Here is a 27,042-nt window from a genome sequence, read left to right as displayed (position 1 = left end):
TGAAATATTTGCTTGTTTTACTTGTAAAGGATTTAACAAAAGGCCATATGAGTAAAACAAGCTGCTGCCCATTGCTACTGGTCCTCAAACTCAAAGCTACTTCCTAACCCACCCAAAGGTGCCAGTGTGAGCATATTATGATAATCATTTATTTGATATGTTCATGGCAGTGTACTTGTAACTGCAGCTCCAGCAACCAGTTCCTGGCAAATCCTGGCAACCTGTTAAAGTAAATTGAAACTTCCAACACCCCCTTTCAGAGATAATAGGAGCATAACTTTATTATTATGGGAGAAGCTTCTGGAGCTTTCACATGTAAGAGCAATGAGAGCTAAATGAAAGCCTATGTACCATGTTATGTAAGCTATGGATACCCTCCAGCTAAGGATAGCTTTGATATAATAAACTCAGCCAGGTTTAAAACATGTACTTTACTGAGTGTTCTTTCCAGGTAATCATTACAAAACTATTTAAATACATGTTGTTTTTGCAAACACAACGATTACAATTTTGTAGGCAGCCCAACACCATTACTCAACTGTTGTACCCTCAAATGACAAATCTTCTTAACTTCTTCAATGCCCTTTAAAAGTTCCTGTGATGGATCATTTTGAAGACGAGAGCGCATTTCCTCCATAATTTTATATTTATCTGACATTTTAGCACATATGACAAAGGGAAATCCAAATTTGGTTTTGTATTGGGAATTTAGAAGGCCAAGAGTTTCCCGTTCTTCAGTGCTAAGGGAGGTGAGGCCGGCCTGTCTCTGCTCCTGCTGGGATTCTATTGTCAATGATCCACTTGTTAGTTCTCTCCCAGCTAAGTCAGGGTGACATCTCAAGATTCCTTCTTTGCCTATATAAAAATAAAAAACATAGAAAAGAATATTAGAAAAAAAAATTGTTGCAGCTTTGGATTCATTTGGTGCACACTTGATATCAAATATTGTCATAATACAATACAAAAAAGAGGAAAAAAAGGCTTGGCTTTATAGAGTGCTACCAGTAAGGCTTTTGTTGGCAGGGTTGTGATTATATGGCAATAAAAACATTTGGTCAGTACACTGGGTAACCAAGAGAATAACGCAATAAGCTTGTGGAATTTACGGCTTCCCTCAAGCAGGGACGAGATAAGAACTTTAGGATATTTCCAGTCTTTTCAAACTCTTCAATGCTTTGATGTGTTTCAACCTACAGAGCTGGTCTATTCTTATGCTGGGGTGGTTGGTGGAAGTGTCCTGAAACCATTGTTAAATACACATTGAAATATTTTCTAAGGTGATTGTTGTTTTTTTTTTGTTTTTACACTGTCAGAGAATAGAGGGGGTGGGTTGTAAGATCCGGAACAAATGGAAAAGTTTAATGTTCAACTATTTCAAAGTTTTTGTTTTACTCTTTCTACATATTTACTGGATTCTATAAGTGAAAAAAGTGACATATTCTTTCCACAGATTGACAGATATCTGCACTGGGTAATGAAATTTGTAATGATTTCTTTTCTGTTTTGACTTTTGGATCAAATATCTACCTTGTATAATAATGACAATGGTGCACACTTTTGAGAATAATGGATAGGGACCCACTCACAAAAAATGTATATGCCTGAGACACTTGTTACTGAATGATTGGGTTCAGCAATGGCTGGTAGTCATTATTGGTGTTAAAAGCTTGCTTTTACCTAACCTATGACTATCTATGTCTAGGTTTAAACTATACACACAGGCAGACACGCCAGCTCCAACAATGGTTCTGATTTATCTGAGGCGATATACTATTATGTAAGAACCTGGGGAATCCAACAACCCTGAAATGATTGTATTAAAAATCATTTGCTATTAGTTTGCAAATCTTTTAAATTCTAGGCTAGATCCATTCCAGGGTTGCTAAATTACCCAGGTTTTCCCATGATAGTCTATCTTCTCCAGTCTTGCAGAGCTTTCATAAATCAGGCCCATTGGGTATCAGATCCAATATAGCAGAGGAATAGGGCTGCTAAGACTATCATGGGAAAACCTTCAAATCAATGGTAAATATTTTCAATTCTGAACCTGATCTATTCCAGGTTTTTAAGATCACGCAGGTTCTCCCATAATAGTCTATCTTCTCCAGTCTTGAAGATTTAAAAAAAATCAGGCCCAATATGTCAAAATAGTGCCTATACAAGTGCACTCTTGGTGGGATCTGCAGGGTACCTTCATCTTCTCCATTTAACCCTATAGATCTGCATCCAGATGCACAGCTGAAATACACATGTGTGAATTGATATAGGTGACAAAACATATATAATTCTGTACAGTCAGTCTTTAGATCCAGACTCCCCTGCAAGACAGCATAGTAATATCCCTTACCTTAATGTACTCTAAGGCCAAGGCTACACGGCAATTAGATGTATCCACTTATTGGTTGTCACTTCATTAGCGCATATTTAACTAATGTATTAATAATGAGATGAATATCAACAAGTATTTACATTTCTGATGTAGGTTTTAAGGCCCACTATAGGCAAAATATAGTATTCTGGTAGTTGAGGATTAATACCTGTAATGATAATATTCAGTATATTAATCCCTCTTTTTATTTCACATGCTTTGATTTACATAGTATTCCTTCTTCACATGCAGGAACCACTGGAAAATGATGTGACAGTGTGGACTACAAACCTGCTATGATAATCTGCTGGAGAAAGAATGCATTGAATATGCCATTTTTTATTGACATTGAAATATTTGAAATAGGTAAGAGCAATCCAGCCTGGACCTGCCCTTCCTGTGATTAGGTAGTGAAGGAGCAGCAACATACTGTCTGTGTTAAATTATTGGCACAATACAATATGGCAGATCCTAACTACCTTATAGTACTGACACTTTTTCCGCTAGACCTATTGGTTAGGGGATTAGAGGCTAAAAAAAAACAGGTCAAGGTTCTATTATAAAGTATAGTGAAAGTTTGAGTAATGCGTAACTATATAACTATATTGTCAATAATATTAAACAGTATTTATATAGTGCCAACATATGCAGCGCTGTACATTAAATAGGGGTTACAAATGAAATACAGATACAGACAATGACACAGGAGGAGGAGAGGACCCTGCTCTGAAGAGCTTACAATCTAGGAGGTGGGGGAGGTATATCACTATAACTATATTTATATATACTATATATAACTATATAGTATAGTTAAATATATATATAGTATATATAACTATACCTATGAACTGTTATAAGAATGAGAGTAGTTTCTGTGAAATTGATTTGTTCACAATGAAATTGTATTTGAAAATTTATTCTTTTTTATTTTTTTTGTGCAAAAAAAGTAAATACATAACGGTAATGAGGCATTTGGAACAGGGTGAAGATAGCAGAATGAAGCTTCCATAATCCTCAGGAGCCATTTATAGGCCACATCACAAATCAGCGTAATTTTGCATTCCCTATTAACTCCATTTAATTGTGGCTAAAAGGCAAACTGTAGCTGAAATTTCCCATTTTTGACAAAATGTTGGAGAATGAAAGCCACTCTGTGGCTCCATTTTAAGAGAAATTCTGATATTCTATGGATATTCTGAAACTTTGCAGGTTTTTAATACCTATTACATACACTAAGATAATTTATAATAAAGTGGCCTATGGACAAAACACATTTTGGCTTATATAACCTTAAAATGAATGATTTGTCAAAGTTTGTACCACCTGAAATATATCATTTATATTGGCAAGCGTGATCCAGCAACAGTTTTCACCAATATGTTTATGTTGCTAATTAGTCAACATTGTACACAATGAAAAACACACAAACAGAATATATTGTTGAGAACTAATTAAAGGGTGAAGAGGAAAAGGAAATGAAGGTTTCTCTGTTATTACATGCTCACTGTACAAGCTCAGGATTGTAGACACTGCAGGGCGATCATGATAAACAGGATGCCTGAAATGTGCCTGGAGCTGCCTCATCTTCCATGTAACTCTTTGATATTCATATACCTAGAAGCCCTTTACACACATTGCTCAGATACAAGATCTTTTCCCACAATTACTGATCTATATATTTAGGCGAAAGGGCATATTCAGTAAGTAAAAAGATTGCCAGCACATGGAACAGTGGCTGGTCCTGGCATCCAGGATATTTAAGCTGTGGATCCAAGGCGGCTTTTTTAACCTGAAGAAACTTTGAAATTGTTTTCAGGTCTTAGGGAACCCGTGCTCTATTTACTATATCCACAGCTCACAGAATATAAACATGGTGGTAAATGGGAAGAATTCCTCTTACTTTGTGGGCTAGTAGGAAGAATGTCACCCTTACAGATAGCCAAAAAGATCATTGGTGTCAGGTATACTGATATGAGAGGCATTGCTCATGGTACCCCTGGCAACCCTTCGAGGAACCCTAGGATTCTCAAGACCTCTGGGGCATGGAGATTTCCTTGGAACTATAAGGGTCCTCCAGATGTTTCTAGGGGTTCCTTAAGCAATGAGCAGTTTTTGCCCTTCAGACCAGTTAGCACTAACACCAATGATCTTTTTGACTATTTGAAAGGTTGACATTCTTCCTATTGAAAACCATACTGATGTACTGTGAGCTGTGGATACAGTATTTATAGCAGGGGTTTCCTGAAATTGTTCCTCAATGTTAAAAAGGTTGAGAAAGGCTGGTCTAGGCACTTGGTGGGTCAGTGTTTACCTAACAGCAAACAGCAGTTCCAAAAAAAAAGAAAAAGAAAAAGTATATATATATAAATATATATATATATATATACATAAAAACCTTTAAAGGACATATTCATAAATTCACATAGTTTAACAATAAAGGTAACTCAAATAAAAACATATTTTAACATATATCTTTTACAAGCTCCTTTATTGGGAATAACCTCAAATAACTGCTTCCAGTAGCTTGTGGTCGGACCTGCCCAGCATTTAGGGGGTAGTTTAGCCCATCCCTGGATACTAAACAGTTTTGGCTCTAGTATATATTTGGGATGTGTTAGTAGAATGTCCTATTTTAGTTTATGCCTTAATATGTGCATTAAGACGTCAGATGTGGCAGAGCTAGGCACCTACAAGGGTTTGGTGTTTAGAAAGCCAATGCATTCTTTACGCCCTCATCCACTTTGTGTCCATCCATCTCCATGTCTGTGGAAATACCAGCACAATAGTCCACTGAACCAAACTAGTATTTCCAGGGGGAGGGGACAATAACAAAAAAATAAAACTAAAACAAAAGTGTTATCAAGGATTGAGTTGAAGAGTTGTACATATGGTCTATTCCAGAATTAGACCAATATAGGAGAATAAAAATCTAAGGCTGTGTACACGTGTGCAATTTTTGTCCCCGGAAATGATCTTTTGTGGGGAACAAAAGTGTGACATATGAATGAATGAGCGCTGTACACACAGCACTTTTCTGTTCTATGGTGAGGGGAGGGAGAGAACGAGTGAGTGGCACCTCGCTGTACCTTCCATTGTTTTGCACAGCTGTCGTTCTGCATTGGTTGTTCATGGATCCATCAGGACAGATCCATGAATGACTGATGGAGAATGACTTGACATTGGACAACCTCTGTAAACATGTCAGATTCTTGCTGGAGATGAGCCAATGCTTTGTATTAGCCAAGAACCAATTCATGTGTGTACATAGCTTTAGACTAGGTGGACCAGTTTACTTATCTCTATGTAGTAGTTTCTAATACAATAGACAACCTTCTCCAGGATGCTTTGATCTTTTTAGAAGTGTTTGCTTCATATCTTGCCTCATCTCCAACAGATCACCAGAATCCTCAGATTTTATTTGTAAATTCCTTTATGGTTTTCTAGGGCTTCTGGTTTACATGCAAAATTATTCAATTAGGCCATCTAACCAACATAATAATAATATAATTAAAAACATTTATTTGAAAGCAAGAAAAAAATCATTCAAATTGAATAATGTAAAGCAGTGGTTGTCAACCTTTCGGACCTCACTAACCACTAAATCCCCGAAATCTGGACTGCGCATGTGCGGGGAGTCGTGTGTCACTCAATCTTCCCCCAGAGTGATGTCATGATGCCAGAACCCGCCAACTCTCCCATCGCAGGCTCAGACCCACTGGGGGGCACACTGTTGAGATCAGCGGACCGTTGAAATTTTCTGGCGGACCACCGGTTGGTGACTGCTGGTTTTAAGTAATCATTTCTATCCCAGTGCCTGTCTATGGTTAACAAAAAGATGCCCAAACAGAAAACTGAATAACAGCAAAAATACCTTATCACTGCAACATTGTTCTTTCCACAAAGCTATGAAATAAAATAAATATATATTACATTTTGAGTAAAGAGGAATATGATGAATATTTGATAGTAAGCTGTTCAATATTAAGTTGCAAATGGAAACTTTAACCTAGTTCTAGTGTTCATTTTTGCATTATTAATGAATAACAGTGATCTGCAACAAACATTAAAATAAGAAATTATTCCATGGTTCTGACTTTCTTTTACTATATGCTTGTTCAATGTCTCAAAGGTCTGAAACCAGAAACAGAAAGGTGGCTATTATTTTCAGAAATAGGTCAGCATTGACAGCATTATATAATCCTTATCTGACCCAGCAATTCTCTGTTACTTTTCTTCTTGACCTCTATGATATTATCATGGGACGTACAAGATCTACGATCTCCTAAAAGTGAAAAGAGGACCTCAAAGGTTCTGTGTCATTTCCATCAGATTCAGGGCATCATTTTATGAATAGCCATGTTTCAAACAAACTAACACATACTTAACAACATTTTTAATATTATCCATAGTGGCCACATGGGGTTTATCTAAATTTATTATTTGAGGAACTTATGTATGCAGTTCATGTCACATTAACAAGAGAACTAAAAATCTCCATATTTTTTGTTGATTAAAAAAAGAAATACATACAGATGATATTACAGTTGTGGGAGGATAGTCTTACCATAAAATCATTCCTTATCCATCTCTTTGGAGAAAATATTTAGTAACCTACCAGGTTCATTTTTTACAGTTTATATTTGAACTAGAAAATGAATTGTGACAGTGATCCTCTCACAATTGTACAAAATAATTTTTGTTTCTAACCCGTTTTATAATACATTTTAAAATTACAAAATTGATTTAAGAAACGAATAACCAAACTATTGTCATTAAAAAGCATCGCTTCAATTTTATAATCTTTATCATTTGTTTTGGAAAATTGTGCATTTTAGGATGATTGTGCTTTGTGTTCTATGAGAATGTCTATATTTCACCATCTGGAATCAAAATACTGGACTGATGAATTACACATATAAGTCATTCCGGACTCTCTAGTTCATTGGATCATGAATATGGAGGAAGACATATTCTACAGGATGTCGTCTTTGCCTTTCTTCTCTTTCATCCTCCCCAATTCTCCTCCTCTTTTGTGTGACAAGTTACTTTCCCTTCATTCCCAGCCCTCCCCTCTGCTCCTCCTCTTCCTAATCTGTGACTGATTCTTTGGAAACAAGGTCTTTGCTTTTGTGCATCCCTAATTTGTGTTATTCAACCTGCTGGTAACACCTTCCTGCAATTGATGGGGTGAATGAACAGCCAAAAACAAAGTGAAAGAGACGTTGACCTAGAGTCAGGTTGGTTTAGTCAAGGTCTTCTCAGCCTAGAACAAAAATATAAATATTTACCCCTTGACCCTTCCAAAAGGTTGTAAGATATTTACTCAGGATGAGATGAGGAGGAAACTGGTTGGTTAACAACTAAAGGTGGTTATAGACAAAACAGAATCTGACCATCTCCTGATGTCTTCTGATACATCAAACAAGAGTTTAAATTGTGTGAACTTTCCGGTTTAGCCTATCTTATGGGAGGGTTTGCCAATTACAGATTTAAAAGGTAAATTCAAATGACGGTCTTTGCAATATGCTTGGCCACAAATTTTAGTATATGGTGAATAGGTGCTGCAATGTCCTCCAGCCAATGACCTGGCAAAGTAAGTCTTCTGACCCAGAATTTTTATGATAACATTTTTATGATAAATATTTTTATGATAAAGAAAGGGGCTGGTGTTGGTCCACTCCCATCTAGGGTATTATTACTATTATTAAACAGGATTTATATAGCATAAACATAATATGCAGGGCTGTACATTAAATGGGTTAAGGTCATCTTGGTCCCAGAGATAGAGGCAGATGTAGTGACAAACTGGGTCCAACAAGTCAACATGGCAGTGTCCTAGTCAAAAGAACCTGTGCTGACAATGGGAGGGTCATGCAAATGGAGTTGGGCAACAATGTAGATGTGATGTGGCACACATGCAACTTTGAAGCAGGGCTGGGAATTAGATGCATATAGAATTGTAGTTTATAAATGATTACATTATCCCTTCATGGTGCCTAATTTTTTTTTTTGTAGGAACTTTTCAATGTATGCAGGATGGGCATTATAGTTGGGGGTGCTTTTTGTTTTTATATTTAATATTGTATATGGGTTGTATGGGTTTAATATGGGGTAGAAGGCTTGCAGAGAATTCAGAATTTAATAGGGCCTGTATGCATAATTATTACACCCAGGCATGTCTCTTGGCCACACAATCTTTAATACCAGATAGTAGTAGAACCATTTCAGCATAACTAACCATAATCAGACTCATATAAGAATAAGTGACAGAATGTGTTTTATTAATTTTATATAGCACCAATAAATTCCTCTGCACTCCACAAGCACATAGATCATTCATACCAGTTCCCGCCGGGAAAAGAGCTTCTTTTCATGTTTCCTTAGCAGCATGGTCATACAGCTATACCTACTTCTAGGTGGTGGAAGTCCCATTAATATTGACTAAAGTCCAATCAACACATACAAGTCATTAGTGATGTAAAGGTAAACGACCACTGAGGTCACATGACCAATTAATACCAGCAGCAATTTTTCGAACTCAAATATATTCTTGGCTCAGGGCTGATATCATACGTGTATCTGGCGTGTGTTCAGTGCCCGTGGTCCATTGTCCTAACGACCATCCTTGCGGATCCACGGATGATGGACGACGAACGATCGTAATGGAAGTGAAAGGGGAGAAAGCGCAGCAGGGTGCTGCTCCGTCGTTCCCCCTTTCCCTCTCCATAGAACAGAACGGTGATGTATGTACAGAGCTTGTTCATGCATTGTGCAGTCGTTTGTCGTTGGAAAGGATTGTGAAAGATCCATTCCAACGACGAATATTGCACATGTGTACATAGTCTTAGGCCCATACAGATGTCAGATGGTAGTCACTGTAAAAGATGTTTTATGATGGCTTCCAGTTACAGATGAACAAACTAGCATTGTAAACACAGCACCATTTTGTTCAATTGAGATGAGGGGGGGTACAAGTTAGTGGAATCCTTCCTCTATATGAGGGCACAGCAGTCGAAAGGGAGTTTCATGGATCGAAGTTCTGCGCATTTGGGGCCCCCACCATATTTGCCCAGGGACCAAATATTGTCTCATAGAAAATATGAGGCAGGTGCCCCTTATTTCATATTGCCCCAGCTTCATGTCTCTGGAAGTAAAAAACATCCCTGGTTAAGCCAATCTTATTTACCTATTTATTAACCTATTTATGTTTATGATGGGAATTTATCTTTGTGTCCAATCTGAAACAAACATGTGCAACTTGTAACACAAATGTTCCTGACCTCAATTAGTATAGTTCAGAAGACCAAATTGTTATTTAGAGGGACAGGCCCTTTTTGGCAATCTGATCTCTCTGATCTCTCTTTTCTCTTCAATTGTGCCTCCTTCTGGTCTAATTTATGGATTCCTATAATTGAGCTCCACTAAACATTTTGTCCAACCTCAAATCTTTTTACATTAGCTTTTAAAAATTCCAGTATAAAGATAAATAGTGGTTGGAAAAAAACAGATCATCCATGAAAGCTGAACTATAATCCTTACATTGTGTGTGTGGATGATACATTGCACAGCTAGCAGTGTTTCTCTATACTATACTCTGGCCTGATGTTTTTACAAAAGCATTTTTAGGAAGAACTGGCCAAGTGAGCAAACCTTCATTATCCTTATTGTGTTCAGCACATTCCAAGTGACTTCATTTGTAAAAAGAAAGTGAAGCCTGCACCAAGCAGAAAATCAGCTCTGTCAAATATTTAGTTCCAAGCAGGAAAAGCAAATAGGACCCAGACAGAAATTAGTCAAAGGTTAATTACTGTTTTTGGTGAGCAGCAGACCAGTCTAGTGAGATAATGCAATCTTAACTCTTTCAGATATTACATACAAGACATCTATTCAGGTTGTCTATATGTAAGGTGGCTGGAAAGTGTCACCCTTGTAAAAGGATGGTGTAAGTTAAGCAAGGTCATCTAATGGGGTCCTCCAGGGAGAGGATGATAGACTACCTTGGTAAGGGTTTTTGAAAGAAGAACAGACCTGACTATGTTCTGATCCTGGTATGAGAAGGCCTGTTTACCCCTCTCCTGTGTGAGTGTGCTAGGTTTGACAAGTAAGTGGAGAAGGAAAAGAGGACGGAATATCCTACAACTTGTTTTATTGTTGGAAACCATTTATATCAGTGGTCCCCAACCTTTTGCAGGTCGTGGACCAATAAATGCACGGACTCCGGACTGCGCATGGAGCCGTGTGTCAATCAAACGGGAAGAAATTTCCCCAGAGTGACGTCATGATGCCGGAACCCGCTCACTCCAGAGACACAACCCGCCCACCACACTGTGGTGTCTCTGGGAGACATAGGTCGCAGCTCTCGTCCTTCTCCTGACCCCGCTGGTGGGTGCACTGGCCAGAGCCATGGCCCACCTGTCAGATAGACAGGGGGTTGGGGACCTCTGATTTATATAATGTAGGGACTGCGCTAAAATATAGTAATGTATGTCTTATGCATTGTCTTCATTGTCTGTCCTCTTAACAATGGACAGAAAAAAGGTTCTTTCGGGGAACCCTATGGGTGGTGAAAGGAGCAACAAACAGGTACTTGAAGATCAGATCTCAGGTTGGAGTTACAAAGCTAAGAAATACACAGGAAGGTCTAATTGCTAAAGTCACCCAGAGTATACGTTTGGGCAAGATCTCCCTGCCATAATTTCTAACTCTGTTTCTAACTACCTGAAAGTTTTTTGTATTTGTTCCCTTCTTATATGTCCATGTTCATACTGTTGAATTTTAATAAATATAAAATGCACCAATATGCACTATGGGGAACCCCATGGATAGTGCAAGATGGGGAACAAACAGAGGTCATTGGAGACCAGATCTCAGGTTGGAGTTATGAAGCTCAGATATAGGCAAGAGGTGGTCCTGTCTCTCTGGGTCTATTAACCCAAGCCTGGATACAGAGTACATATTTAAGCAAGATCTCCCTGACATATTTCCCAACTCTGTTCCTAACTACCTGAAAGTTTGATTGCTGTAAAATGTTTCAGGTGCAGAGAAATGCCTGTTCTGCCAGAAACAGCTGGATATCAGAACATCTTCCCTTCTCCTCACCACCATACATTGCCAGCAGTGGAGTTATGCAGGAAAACATTGCACTGAGCTATATGGAATTACTTCCTTGCTGGCACAAAAAGTTGCAAAATCATGATTGCAATGTATCAGCATTGTTGCAATTCTATAGACACTAACAAGAAGTTTCTTAGCAATTCTGACACAGGTAGTTGTGTGACCCCCCTATTTCTGGATGATTTATTTATCCGCAATTAAAACATTTGCATTGATTTAAAATATGAATGTATTAAAGAGATGCACTGGATTGTTTTGTTTTATTTTTCTCAGACATTCTCCTTGGGGTCTTGTTGGGAATGGTGGTGGGAACAGCAGTTCCTGTGCGGCTCCTGGCCACTCAGATGTCTCCACCATTGTCCTAGCCCTTAATGAACCAGTGTTTGATCATTTTACAGCAGGCAGCAGCATGTGTTACTGAACCATTTACTACTACCCCCATCCTTTCCCCATGGGCAGCCTCAGTGACCTCATCCTGCAATTCATTTTGAATATTTAGCACAAGGAATAAGCTGCAATATACATTACCAATCAGAATTTACTTTATATAAACTAGACCAATGTTTGCAGTTGGTGCTTCCTTTACTGTTATATTAATGAATAAGCCTGGCTGTGCTACAAGCGGCATATACACCACATACTGAATGTAACTAACATGTGGTTTATGAGCCACCATTGGCCATAGGGGGCTGTCCAGGAAGAGCAATGAATAGAAATAGACCTGCAGCATCAAACACAGCCAGATGGTAAAAAATGCAAAGCAAAGTGTGTATGAGCCACTAAAAGCACAATCTTAGTTGGTCTGGACCCCCTGAGCTCATGCACAGCATGCCTGCACATTGTGAAAGAAAAAAAACCCATACACAAAAAAGGTGAAAACATAACGTGTATATGTTATAGGTTCACAAGGGCAAAGTGCTCTTCCTAGTAATTGTTGTAATTGCTGAATGATATGATATACACAGTCTGTATTACTACCTGTGACATTTATGTTGTTTATTACCTCTGTACTATGCACCCATGTTTGTTTCTTACATACAGCACCATGGAAAATGATGGCCCTTTATAAATCAATATTCATAATAATGTATATGCACACAAGCAATTCCCCTGCAGGAAAAAGCAACCCCTTTTTGAAACATGCAGTATAAGTATTTAAAAGGGAATATTACACAAGTGATCTGAGATTGATCTATGAATAGTCCAAAGCCTTGTACAGACATATGATGGACGCCAGATAATTGTCGCTGAAAACAATCTTTTATGATCGTTTCTAGTGTCTGATGAATAAATAAGCATTATATGGAGGGAGTGAATTTGACATTCACTGAAACATTCCCTAACTTTCAGATTCATTGCTTTATTAATAGACCATAATTGTGTGTATATACATATACATATATATTTATATATATACAATATATATATACTGTTGGCGAGCGCTGATATAAGGGATAAGATATGTTTTGGTTGGTGGTATGTGAGTCCCTTTCTTGCATACCTAGTGGTGTGATATCTGTAATGCCCCTTATCACTGCCCCTGCCATGTTTTCCCAGTCTACTTCCAAATATTCCATCTTCTCCAATGAATGGTCATTGATGGTGTTTGATCCCGGGCACCCCCCTCTTCCTTGGAATTGTACACTGAGCTGTGCATTCATTACAGTCAGTATATAGATAGACAAAGGACAAGGAAAGAGGTTTTATGGCAGACGAGATATTCAGAGAGTCTGGTATAATAAACACCTGGATGTAACTTTATTTCTTGTTTAACCCATACATTGTACACAAGGGCAACTATACTAGGTCCTATACAGGTGTCAGATTTATGTTGCTGGAAATGATCTTACCTGGTCATTTCCAGTGATAGGAGAACAAACAAGCTCCACACACATTACACTGTTCAATTCAATGGAGAGAGGAGGGTGGAGAACAAATAAGCGGCATCCTGGTGTGCTCTCCTCAATAGGAAAGTACAGCAGTTCCTCTCTTCCTTGGTCGTTTGTTGATGTATCATTGATAAATGTTGTTCGGGCACTGCTGTAAATTCACTAGATTTATCTGAGATGATATTGATCGTTCATGCCAGGAGACAATATTCGAGCACGTGTACACTCTTAGTAGTTCATCACAGTGACTGTACATTTTACTGCACAAAAATACATCAATCAGATTATGTTTTCTAAAAGCTCCATGCAGACAATGGTTTAGATGTTTGCATTTTCTGGTGATCTTCCATCAGTACAGCTGCCCCAACATATCTTGTAATGATCCTCCACACTGGATAAATGATTGTCACAAACAGCTTTTGCTTTAGTAATAGGGAGGACACAGTGGGGCACCTCCAGTCCCCCGCAAAAGCCATATATGCTCCTTGTATCGCAATCATTTAGAATACAGCGCTGCGTAATATGTGGGCGCTATATAAATACTTATCCCTATGTAAGTGGGAGATATAACTTTGGTACCACATCCCAATACCATCATCCTCAAATTATCTTTTTAAACTTACATTTAGGATTTTTTTAGATACCTAAACAAACTTGATAACTATCTGTAAAATTCCAATATTTATATAAATACATGTACAATAAATATATAAAAAAAACTTAGAACATTGTACAATCACTAATTATGTGAAAACATAATTATGCTAATGTGCACCTTTCTGTCCTTTACGCGTTTCACCATCTGGCTTCGTAAATACTGTCTAATAATAATAATAATATTAAAGACAGTCACCCAAACTAATCACTAATCATTCCTGGAGATAATTGAGCATCTGTATTTAGATCTCTAATAGATGAATTGTCCTATCAATTACTGTATTTTGCTGTCAGACATATGGAGTGACACATATGTAGTTCAGCTTGTCATTTTTTTTGTATAATTATATCATCTGTATATGAATCTTTTATATAATTGATTTCCTTGTGAATAATCTATATCTTACAAATTAAAGTTTTTTACGGCGAGTACCCATGAAATAAAATTTGCATGTCATTTTGGACTTTTATGAATAAATCCCCATCACTTTCTGTTTATGTTGTGGTGTGTTCTGTGAATTTATTACATTTAGTCTGTTTATAACTATATTCTTCACCCATCAATACGGCCCTTTTGTCATGTGTTCAGCTTTTCATTCATTGTGCTCCTCAATGAATAATAAAACTGAGGCTCATTCTGTCACCTAAAGGCCAACAATCAGTAAATACTTTCTTTTTCCACGTACCTGTACCAAAAAATGGCCAAATTGATGAAAGAGTAATTTATAAATAGACTCCATAATGTTTCATGGTTCTAGGGAGGGAGCTGCTGCTCTAATAAGCTCTGGCAGAGGTCTGACTGCAAGTGGTACATATATTACACACAAGATCTCATTATCTTCGAGCATTATTGCTGCTGGATTTTCTTTACTCGCATTCTGCAGGTTTCAATATTAAATGGGTAATTTATACTACAGGGATAAAGTGTAACTTAAACCCAAAACATATATATAATATAAATCAGTTTACCAGGCCTTAGATGAGGCTGTTTCACATTATATTCACCAGGCAATGCTGCAAATAACACACTTTGGGATATATTTATACATTTTTCCCTATGAATTCCGCTGTATGTTCGCCCACAACCATTCGAATCTATAAGCTATATAATGTACATCACTGCGTAATATGTTGGTGCTATATAAATCCTGTTTATTATTAATAATAATAATAATAATAATAGGCATTGCCCAGTTTAATACATAATCAAACTAGGACTCACTCTGCCACCTAGTGGACAATTATCACAAGTGCACAATAATCACAATAGTCAATGCTGTATCTTCTGACTATTAAATAATTAATCCAGGTCAAACTAACAAGAGAATCGTTTATATTAAATATTATTTATAATAAATACACCCCTTCCTAACTACATTTTTGTCTCATCTGTCCAAATGGGGAAAGCCTTAGTAGCCACCCAAGCTTCATACATGTCTTTGTTCATCTCCATTACATTAGATGTGATCAAAATCTAAAACTTTTGTTGTTGTTAGAAATCCCTTAGGATATATGACCCCTTGTTATGGCATACACAAGGGAAGCTGACATTGCCATGCACAGCACAGCAAACTTTGACAGCGTGGCAGCGATCAGGTAGGTAAGAACAGTTATTGCACAAGGGATATCACCTGTCTCTTTCTGCTATAACCACCTGCATGAATTGCAAATGTTAAAGGGGGATTTTAGTTGCACTTTAAATGATTGTAACTTTATTATCCTAAACCAGGCATGTCCGGCCCGTGTTCAGATTCCCACACATTTTCACCTTACCAAATCTGGCCCTCTTTGCAAAAAGTTTGGACACCCCTGACCTAAACTAAAACTCTTAAAAAACAATGCCACAAAAATGTAACTATGCCACCACCTACTGGACACTTAGAGAATAACAAAATACTACATTGACATCAAAAATATAGAAAATAAGTCCCCAGTTAGGATTTACTGATGTCAGCAGTGGTGGTGATAGACTCCTTCACCGGGATTTACGAAACTTCCAGGCCATCTAACATATAATATTTATAACTATAACCTTCAATGCAATATCCTGATCTATGTATTTACAACTAATGAAATGAACAGTTTTGTAAAAGGCTATCAATCCTTGGAGAATATTTTTGTTACTAAAATGTAAAACATGACGTAACCATTTCACCACATCACTAATACCTGTGATTATTTTACACAATGATCTTTAGAAAACTAAAGCAGAAAGACTACCAAGACATTTTTTTAGGGTGGGAATGGGTGACTCCCTCTGTTGTGGTATTGGTGTCCTTTTCAACTCTATAGTTGATTGTGATAAGAAATATTGGCACATTTTTGTTATTGTAGGGGGAATATTCTTAGCCAGGAAGAGACAGAGAAAAATACACCTATCCAGATGGGTAACAGCTCCCCACATGGGTCCTAAAAATAATAAACCTCTCATTATAGGGGACTCATTTTATATGAAAGGTGGTCAAAGATGAACAGAAATCCCTTTAGTAATGGAGGGAAGGTGTCTTTCTGTCTTTGATTGAGGACTGAAGTAGACAGAAGTTACACACATATGGTCACTTCTTCTGGTACCTCTGCAATGATGGGTTCTGCCATCCCTACTCAGTGAGATTATTCTAAAAATAGACACACCTAGAAGTATTGTTTCTTGAATTTTTCTCAGTTTGGTTTGAGGATCATTCTCCCAGAGACAAAGGCTACAATGGCAGCTGTGAGCCGGTTGTTAAGGTAAATATTAGTCAATGATCTCATTTGCTGGTAGTGTCAGTAGTGGTCATTCCCTGACGACCACCAGCCAATAGCAATTCTGACTGCTATTTACCTCAGCAACAGGCCTATAACCACTATTTACACTAGTTACAATAGCAGCCATTGACTTGTAGTGAATGCACACAAATAGTAGCACCTTCCTACTAACAAAAATTAGTTAAAGAAGAACTAAACTGAAAAGCGCTTTAAAAAATACACTTACCATCAATCCCGCAGGGCAGTCCGATCTATCCGGAGGTCTCTTCCATCAGATCCCGCATCGTTCCAGCGTCTGTCTCCGAGCTGGCGCACCTAGGCGCAAGATCGGGTGATGTAGCTTGTAAAAAAAAACTTGCTGATCCCACTGCGCATGTGTGAGATTGGCAACTTCTTCTCTTTCACGAAAAGGCTCCTTCTGCACATGCCCAAGATGCTCAGGCAAGCGCAGAAGAAGCGCCCAAGAGCCTCCAGGGATGCGTGATGTAGGTATCTCGGGAGGATCTGTGCTCCTAATAATTTTCGATTACCTAGGCCAGGGGTGCGCAACAGGTAGATCGCAAAGGCAACGCGAGTAGATTGCGGAGCCTTGCCTTTCAAAATAAACTACCACTACTTGTATGTTAGAGGTTACGTTTGCTTTACATTGCACCATGCTTCCTTGGATGTAACATTTCCTTTGATGTGCATATGAAAAATCAAGTGCAGCAATTAATCAATGTATTGATTTAAATAACATTGGAAAAACAGAACCTTCTAGAAGTTTTATCCCTTTCCTCTTTATAACCAAAGCGAAAAAAGTTGGCTGCAGTTGCGATTTAAATAAGCCATACAGATGGACAAATAATTATTCATGTTCTGACATGTTGATTAATTTTCATAGTATGGCATTTACCCCATTACTATTTAAAAGTCTAGAGCAAAGGAGGCCAGTAAAACAAAAAGCAGAAACCAGCCAACCACTAGTGACCCTTTAGTCCCATCATACACCATACAAACTTGGTTTTATAACAGCTGCACACACATAGTGTAATAATAACTATTCTTGTCTAGACACTAAGTTACAAAGTTACTAAAACTTCCAAAGTTAACTGAAATTGAGGATTTGCACATTTTGTAAAATGATGTCACAGTGACCTCTAGTGTCCATTTTGGGATAATACATAGGCAGGTCTCCTGAATTCCCTAGCTGAGGAATTCTCAAATAGGAAGCAAAAAATGTTAAACTGCAGCTACTTTATTATTATCTACAGACTTCATTACTGTTGAACTTTTCAGTCAGAATTTATTAGACTCTGAGCTGAAGTGGCAATATATGGACATCATTTTTTAAGGATCATAATGACCAGTAGCTGCCAGTTTTCCAATATAGATTGGAATCTTTTATAGAAATAAATAAATTATAATTTATCTCCTGATTAAATTACAGGTCAGACTCTATTTATTTTTTTATGTTGAATAAAGTATGAGAATTCTAGAACAGACCAAGATTTTATGTGAGTTTTAGAGTTGAAATTAATACATTTTATTGTTTTATTGTTTCATATGTTTTAATATGATTTTAAATGAATGGATATATTTTGAGTATATACGTATGATGCCAATTGTTGTTACTGCCTTAAAAGTCCCAGTTTTCTTTTGAATGTTTATCTGAATCATATTAATTAAGGGATGTGGCAGTTGTTAAGGTAGTAGCCAGGAGAAGACCAAATTTTCTAGAGTAAGGAAGTTTTAGAAGCCCCATTAGGTTACATTTCCGTGTGTGTCCCATTGGTGAAATTTCCTTGAACTTGCTGTTCTGGTGAGAATACTATCACTGTGGGAAGGAGAAAGGTTTCTAGTGGGAAGATAAACAATAGGCAATAAAGAGCTTTTCTTTCCCTAAATATATATTCATTGTCCTTTTAGAGATGTGATATCAGTATTTCTTACAAACCATTGAATATCTCAGTAATAATGAGCTATCAGAGATCCAGCTAACCTTCTCCCACATAATAAAAAGTTTTTAACAAATCTCACCTAACTTTCACCCTGTACTGGTGACAACATTGTCAATGGGGGCAGAAAGTGGGAGGAAGATCTCCCAGATGGAGCTACAAACAGTCTTATAGGGGCTGAGATTATATACTTAATCAAAACATTAACTCTATCAGATTTCCTTCCTTTTCCTGTTTCACTGGCACCCTAATTTTTTATTTTACTTTCTGAGACAAATAATGAGGGTAAATAGCCATCCAAATTTGAAAAATAACTCAGATCCTCCAGTTCAGCATGATAGAAAGGGACAGAGGAAGCAAAGGATTCAATAGTCTAATAGGGCCAATGGCCCTGATTTATTAAAGCTCTTCAAGACTGGAGAAGATACACTTCACTCATCAGTCAAGCTGGGCGATCCAGCAAACCTGGAATGGATCTGGTCTAGGATTCAAAAATTTGCTAACAAATAGCTAATGATTTTTAAGAAACCTATTCCAGGTTTGCTGGATTACCCAATTCCATTGAACAAAGTGTATCCTCTCCAGCCTTGGAGAAATTTATTAAATCAGGCCCAATGTATATAAAGAAACATGTGAAGCCAATGTGTGTACAGCTGTAAATGTCTCTAAAACCCTATTTAATAAATGCTTCATTACATATACATGTCATATTATAAATATCACAAACATTAAGGCAGAATGTTCTGCTGGGGATCTTATCCTTTTTGTGTAAACCCAGTACCATTGGAAGATGGCCACCAATGAAGCCCATGGGGACTGCTGTGTGCATCTTGATCTAACTTTGAGCCTTCTTGCATCAGTCATAAATGTTCCATTTTTTTTTAGTTTGGTGCCACTTTTACCTTTAGCTCATGTGTGGTTTATGGTATACACAATCCTAAGTTAATCAGCACTGTCATCAACCTCAAACTGTGATATAAAATTGTGTGGTCTTAGCCTATAGACAAAAAGTACATTTTTTACCCCTAGCTCTATTTATTATTATTATTATTATTATTATTTTTATTATTAAACAGGATTTATATAGCGCCAACATATTACGCAGCGCTGTACATTAAATAGCTCTAGTAATGATTATTTCTAAATATTCACAAAAAACAAAAAAACAAGCACAACCTTACCAGATGGAGGTAGGTGGTCAATAAACTCATAAACACGCTCTTCAATCCCATTTAAACTGGAAAATGGGTGATTAGACCACACAGCTGCCGTTATAAGTGGACATTTCTCTATGATGTTCCCAAATACATCTAGGAACTCCTCATAACTCATTCTGTTTACAGCATGTATATCCATTCTGGTAATCCAGCACAGGGGAAATAGATATGTGACTACAAAACAAGCAGACCAGTAGACACAAATTCACCAATGTAGTTAATAAGTTCACCTTTAACTGATTACTGAACCGTGAGGGCAATGACCTTACACTAAAGTCCATCGCATGTAGTAAAGAATCACTGAAAAAAAAAAGTGGTTACAGAAACATTCTTACTAAAAAAAGACTCTTAAATAGCCTTCTATTATTCTTTGTTTGTTTTTTTTGCCATGTTGTATGTTTAGTGGTTTAGTGCACTAGGGAAATTTGCTAGCAAAAATATCCTAAAATATACTTTGTGCAGGACGGAAAGAGCTGAATTCTTTGTAGTATATCATACTAAAGCAAGTTTTAGGTCTATTGTACTTTTCCTCAGTGAAACTTTTTGTCATCACAGCTTTATTTCTCATTAAAAATACATCACATATAAAAATGCATACTTGACCTTCAAAACCACAAAGATTGCACAATAAATGAATTTATCTCACATATGATACGCTCTTAGTGTATCACCTTTATGAATTTATGAATAGTTTTTTGATTATTAAATTGAAAAGGAAGAATCTTGTATAGTATTGTGATTTTTGTTGGATTGGTATCCAGCAGAGGCGACATACAATAGGAAAGAAATAACAACCATGTAGATTTAATATATGCAGTAAATTTATTGCAAAATAAAAACAAATGAGCAGTAAAATGTGTACAAAATATTGTGAGCCGTGAAGTACACTTTCTTATAGCTTCTTATCACTTTAAGTGCAATACACAGTAGTTTATAACAGTGCATAAAAGGAATGGTGTAAAGCAGTATTTGCTGGTGTCTTAAAGCAAGTCTGTGCTTTGAATATGGAGAGTAACAGGTTCTCTTTAATGCTTTTTCTGAGCAGCATACACTAACTTTTTTCTTTTTTTACTTCCCCGATGCTCTATTAAGCCACAGGAAGCAAGTAAAGCAGTCCACAGGATCATGGGACAGCAGTGGGGCAATCACCGAGCACCGAGCACCTCCATTTGTGTGCTGCAGGGGATAGAGGTTTATGGTCTTGGAAGTTGGGTAGTCGGGGTATCAGGGGTTCATCAAAGTGCAGGCAAGCTTACTGCAAGTCTGAGCTTTAAAGCTAATCTATGCTTCAAATATCTACTTGTCACACACAGGTTTAATATACACCCAGTAATTTTGGACCTCTCCCTTTGCATATTTGCTGTGATTTCAATGGATCAGTAGATAGTAAAGCAGAGATAAGGAAAATAAGGAAAAAAACAGTCCACGAGCTTCAACCTTAAAAAATAAATTGGCAATTGCAGAGAACACAAGGGAATTTTTGGTATTTTGGCATGCTGAACATACTTTAAAGCATAACTATAGGCCTGCTTTGAAAATTAGTAATCAAGCAAGTCTTTATTGCTGAAAGCGACAAAGATTTTGTTGTCCTTATGCCTCAGGTACTGACTCGGTGCTGCTTCTCCGAACATCTAGTTGTAGGATCATGCACTATAGCTGTCAAAAAACAGTAAATAGCAGTCACAATGGCCGCTCTACATGGTCCCTGATCTCACAATCCTTGGCTAATTCTCCTTAGTGCTGTACTAACATGACTGTGCATCGGTTGCTGTCTCCCTCCTGCAGACAAACAAACCCTAGTTAGGCCTAGTACACACAGGTCTGATTAGGTCTTTTAGGTCTGATAAAATTATTGGATCTGAAGTTGATCTAAATTAGCTTAGAAGGCTGACCATTTGTAAGCAGCTGTAAAGGACACAGACAGATCGCATATTGAGTAAATATCATTCAAAAGTAGCACTACAAACAATAGAGTCAATCTGATCAGGAATTTTTATTTGTCCTTTTGTTTATTCCATGATCCAAAGGAAAAAATATTGTAGACGTGTGTGCCACATTTTTGGAAAATCGATTAGCCCAGTCAGTTAAGCACAATTTAGGTAGTTGACATACAGTACTTGTGTGTATGGTACTACATCCTAAACACACATTTTATTGGCAATGGTTGTACCCAGCTCAAAAACACAGCTACATGTGGTGTCAGTAAATCAGAAAATGTGTTGTGCCATTTTATAGAAGCAAAAATACCAACAATAGCAACCAACAGTAGTAAAACCAAATATGGTAAAGTTCAGTTAAACCTAAATATTTTCCTAAAATATGACACAGATAATACAAAGTTAATATAGTTTCACATTTCCTAGCAATGAAATAATAAAGCAGATTTAGAATACAGATAAATATTTGTGGCATCTATTGGGTCTGTGCCCACGAGGTGTCCACACTATGGCTACATATAATGGCATGTCTATCAGGCAAGCACTGCAATGGTCCTTTCATGCAGAACTGCAAGCTAAAAATATTATGTAAATACAAAAACATGAATATCTTTATGCTGTCCTTCTGCTGTGTATTTCTTTCAGAGTTGTGCAGTACATCAGAACATCATAGCAATATGTGACCAAGTTCATGGATGATGGTTACAGTGTCTGTTTTGAATCGCCCTTCCTCTATATTTCCTAGAAAAGCCAACTTCTGCCTAGTTAACTTCTATCGCTATACAATTGTATGTCAGACAAGGGAGGATTAGGCAACCAGAATATGATGGTGCAACAACTGGATGACCCCAGCTTTTTGTTCCCTGAAGACAACTGTTATCCTCACCCAATATTCAGTATTCTCTTATATATAAATATATATGATGCAAACTAATCTTACGCAAACATTTTGATGTCACCAGGGCACTCATTGTACCAATACCCGAGCAAAACATTTACTGTGTTCTTGCTGAACTTTTTCTGGATGTTTTTGTTTGTTCTCTGTGCTGTTCCAGTTGGCATGTCTCCTTAATCCATCTTTACTGTTCCAGTTAAGCATGGTGATATCTTTTTGCATCTATTCTTGCTGTTTTAGTTACAGTGACATCTTTCAAGTTTCAAAGCTCTTTTTGTGTTGTGTTTAGTGATATGTTTAGTTTATACTATCTCTCTTTTGATTTGCACTTGTTGAAATATTTCCTGTAGCCAGCATTTTAGTTTTAGCTACTTTAAGTTGTGTAATTTCCAAATCCCTGTTTCAGTTGCACTTGATGGTAGCTTTACTGGACCAAATGTCAGTGGCGGTGTATTTCCTGCATTCGTTCTCTGTGTTCCAGCTGTACTTGATGGTGTTCCAGTTGTGCTCTTTGTTGTCTTTCTTTAGTTAAACCTCACTGTTCAAGTTTTGCCTTCAGATGTTCCTCATGTATCCCACCCACTCCAATTACACCTAGTGGCCTTTTCTGTCCCTAGATTCTCGTACTTGTTAAACTTAAGTTTGTTAACACCAGTAACCTGTCCTCCAATCATACTCTTCCTATTTCACCTCACCTTATGACCTGTCTGTCAGCTGCTTCTCTTGGGACAGTCACGCAATCAAGTTTTAATACTTTTATTCCGAGGGGATTGGTGAAGCCCATTGAATTTTTTTGACTCAAACCTTTGTCTACTACTGCATACATAAAGGTCCACCCAAGATAGAGGTTATGGTAAATGAAAAGAAAGACTGATTAAAAGAAAGATATGTTCTTAAAGGTTTTAACTAGAGTTATGCAGGTTTTCTAGGATATGTTTATTTTTTTATTTCCTTGTGGTTGGACTTGATTGACTTGTGTCTTTTTTACTATGAAACTTTGTAGGAAGGATGTCCGAAAATAGACACTGTAGGCCAGCCTTCAAAATGACAAAACTTTGCTAATTGTATTTTATCTTATACACTTCTGTTATGTTGTCTATCCATAAATTCATATGCTTGCACTGATAAATGACCATATCTCAATAATCTCAGTTTGGAAATGCCCTTACATTGCTTTCCCAACATCGATACATATTTTTTATATTTACAACATTAGTCATAAGTCATTGTATTACTACATCCAGAGTAGGTTATTTGGCAACCATGAAGTATGGATAAATAGGTTGCTTTTAATACGTATTACACCTATAAATACAGGTATGCAAATCAAGCAAGTTTCCATATGTAGTCACCAGCCTATTCCCCCTCCTCTCCTAATTACTGAGAACTATTATCATAAATACTGACTTCTTTGGGTTCAAGAACTCTCTAGATTTCTTTACACACAATACCAAGTTGTTTCTGGTACCACATAATGTGTACACCATTACGGTGTCCATTTTTCATCAAGAAGAAACCATACTTGAGGAATGCCAAGGATGCTCTTTTTCAATATTAGAACTGTAGTCCTTTTACCTCCCCATCACATTTCAAAGTGCACTTGTGTAAACACCCTTACATCAGATCATATCACCTGATTTCAATTATTACTCCTTTAAAGGGACACTATCACCCAGTTTAAAAAAAGTTCTCTTTAGCATATTCATTGTACTTCTTTCTGCACTGTCCTTTTTTTTATCCAGCCATCTGTTGTAAAATGTTATTCCACCAAAATAATATATTTTACTTTTTGCAGGATGCTCCTAAACTTATTCACTTATCAGTGCCAAAAAACATGAAAAATAAAATGAATATTTCAAGTAAATTGTACAATGAGAAAGAAATATATATTGATAGTGTCCCTTTAATAAAAAACAATTCCAATAAAAATCATACAGAATGTTCCCAGCTGATGTATAGCTATATAAGAGGTGAGAGCATAGACTGAAGTTCTGTGTCCTTCTCATTGGCTGTTGTCTTGGTACAAACAGTGTTCTTCATGTTCTGATAGAGCTTCATGTAAAAAAAGAAGAATTAAAAATGTAAGTAAAATACAATTCTGGATAATTAGTACAGTTCATCAGTAGGCTGTGCCTATAGCTATCTCTATTGTTTTTTTGGGATCCGCATAGGTTACCGATAGGTAACAACTTTTATTGTCTGTATACCAACATCTTTTCCTACATGAAGCCCCAAAATTGACAGAATGCAGATTTTTTTTTCCTAATAGAATAGTAGTAGGAGTAGGAGCTGTGTGGAAGTGCGCAATCATGCATACATGGGAGTTACTTGCATCAGTGGGAGAGGAAAGTTTGCTATAATGTGCTAGCATGTTACGAATGGTAAATTGGGAAAAAGTTTTACCTTGGAAAAAGTTTTACCTTGCTGCATGTAATGGTTGCCTGTTTATAGCAGGCCATTCTTTAATAATTACATAAATGCACTGCACCACAGACATAATAATGGCAAGAGTATAGTTTACAAAATTGTTAGGTATTCTTACAATCAATAAAGGAGTTCATGTTTTTTCGAAAGCTCAGTCATTCTTCTTCTTCTACTGATAAAGGTAATAGTATTATTAAAATTTTGAAGTTCAAGAGTATTAGAGTCCTTTGTATTTATATATACAGCTTACTGCCATTAGATTATATCATTTATTAGAATCTCATAGTGTTTGTTTTGTGGAAGCAAACATAGTCTATAGAACATTTTGTGATTAAATGACTTAGAATATTACAATAGGGGGACCAAACCTTTTCACAATCTAAACATCCTAAAACTTAAAACTACAAAGTGCAGAGTTTGTGATTCCAAACTGTGAGATGCAGGGCTTAATTTCTAAAGAGACCATTCACATATTCCTAACCATTTAATAGTCTGAAACCTTGTAATGGAAAAAAAAGAGTTAAATCGCCAATTTTCACCACCCGCTGATAATAGCAGAAACTACTTTATGAAAATATGACCTACCACAGATTCTGTATTTGAAATTTGATATCCCAAAAAGGAAACCAGCTCTGTAAAAGATGGCCTTTTCCTAGGATCAAAAGCCCAGCAGGATTGCATGAGGAAATATCTGTGGGGAAATAGTGAAAAATTAATATCTAAATATAACAAACACTAATTGGGCCTGATTTAATAAAGCTCTCAAAGGCTGGAGAGGATACACTTTCATCAGTGAACTGGTGATACAGCAAACCTGGAATGGATTTCTTCAAAGTAAATCTGTATTTGATAGCAAATGTTTTAAATCCTGGACCAGATCCATTCCAGGTTTGCTGGATCACCCAGCTTCACTTATGAAAATGTATCCTCTCCAGCTTTGAAGAGCTTTAATAAATCAGGCCCATTGTGAGGGTTTATAAGCTTAGGCGGTTGTGTAAAATTTTCTCACATTTCTTCTGTAGCGTAGAATGGCTGGTCCATCTTAAATCCACTTTGTAAGAGTTTGTAAAAGTTTGCATTGACTGGCATACCTGGATATGGATTTACCCCTAGTGAAGATGGAAATATGGTAATTAAAAATGATCTAGAACACACTAATAATGTAAGATATATTTTTTATAACTAAATGTCATACCAAGTGAGAATATTTCCCAAAGCAATATACCATATGACCAAACATCACTTTTAATGGTATATATTCCATCGAATATGCTCTCTGGAGACATCCATTTAACCGGTAGGCGAGCCTGGTAAAAAATAAATGAAAGTAACTTGTTATAACCAGTTATACTAGACAGTCAAATGTCAGCCACAACATTTCATTTCCTTTTGTATGCAACAAGGAATAGGTAGAGATTCTTTTAGGTTTTACCTCCACCTATGTCCTTATTGGATATATTATTTAAATAATTTTTGAAAGCATGTACACCCATATCTAAACGCAGGTATTGCAAATGTATATACTTTTAAAAGTTTGTTTGGAAAAAATAAAAATATTTAATCTCTGGAATACATGCATATTTCCTTTTTAAATGCTGTAAGTGCAGAAAAATATCTGCTAATGTACAAGAATTCATGGTGTTTCTACAGTCATGTCTAATAAACTAAAGAATAGGATCTGCCCATTGAACTACAAACTTCTCTGTCCCACTCCACTTGCAAACTATGCTGCTGACTTCAAGCAGAACTATAGTTCTGCGGGAAAAAAAAAAAAACAATCAGACAGATTCATTACTATACAAGAGTCAGATAATGTCCTTCTTCTGCAATAAACACACATACCTGCCTGACCACTCTCT

General features: G+C 36.9%; 2 protein-coding genes across 2 annotated transcripts in view; both read right to left on the bottom strand.

Annotated features, from left to right (window-relative positions):
- Positions 1–412: 412 nt before the first annotated feature.
- Positions 413–20,110, bottom strand: URAD (ureidoimidazoline (2-oxo-4-hydroxy-4-carboxy-5-) decarboxylase). The gene is made up of 2 exons (XM_072431339.1): positions 19,892–20,110; positions 413–855 (listed from the first exon to the last, which is right to left on the bottom strand). Exons 1-2 carry the CDS (start codon positions 20,064–20,066, stop codon positions 503–505), a joined length of 528 nt encoding a protein of 175 aa, XP_072287440.1. The 5' UTR covers positions 20,067–20,110; the 3' UTR covers positions 413–502.
- Positions 20,111–20,732: 622 nt separating this feature from the next.
- FLT3 (fms related receptor tyrosine kinase 3) overlaps positions 20,733–27,042 on the bottom strand; it is a 47,837-nt gene continuing 41,527 nt past the window's right edge. Inside the window, exons 19-22 of the mRNA XM_072399478.1 lie at positions 26,379–26,490; positions 26,193–26,292; positions 25,769–25,874; positions 20,733–24,811 (exon numbers count right to left, since the gene is read on the bottom strand). Of these exons, the coding sequence (XP_072255579.1) occupies positions 24,719–24,811; positions 25,769–25,874; positions 26,193–26,292; positions 26,379–26,490 (411 nt within the window). The 3' untranslated portion in view covers positions 20,733–24,718. The remainder of the gene's footprint in view (positions 24,812–25,768; positions 25,875–26,192; positions 26,293–26,378; positions 26,491–27,042) is intronic.

The sequence above is a fragment of the Pyxicephalus adspersus genome, chromosome 1, assembly GCF_032062135.1.
Source record: "Pyxicephalus adspersus chromosome 1, UCB_Pads_2.0, whole genome shotgun sequence".
Taxonomy (NCBI): Eukaryota; Metazoa; Chordata; class Amphibia; order Anura; family Pyxicephalidae; genus Pyxicephalus; species Pyxicephalus adspersus.
The sequence above is the reverse complement of the archived record's forward strand: the minus strand, read 5'-3'. Positions and strand labels throughout refer to the sequence as shown.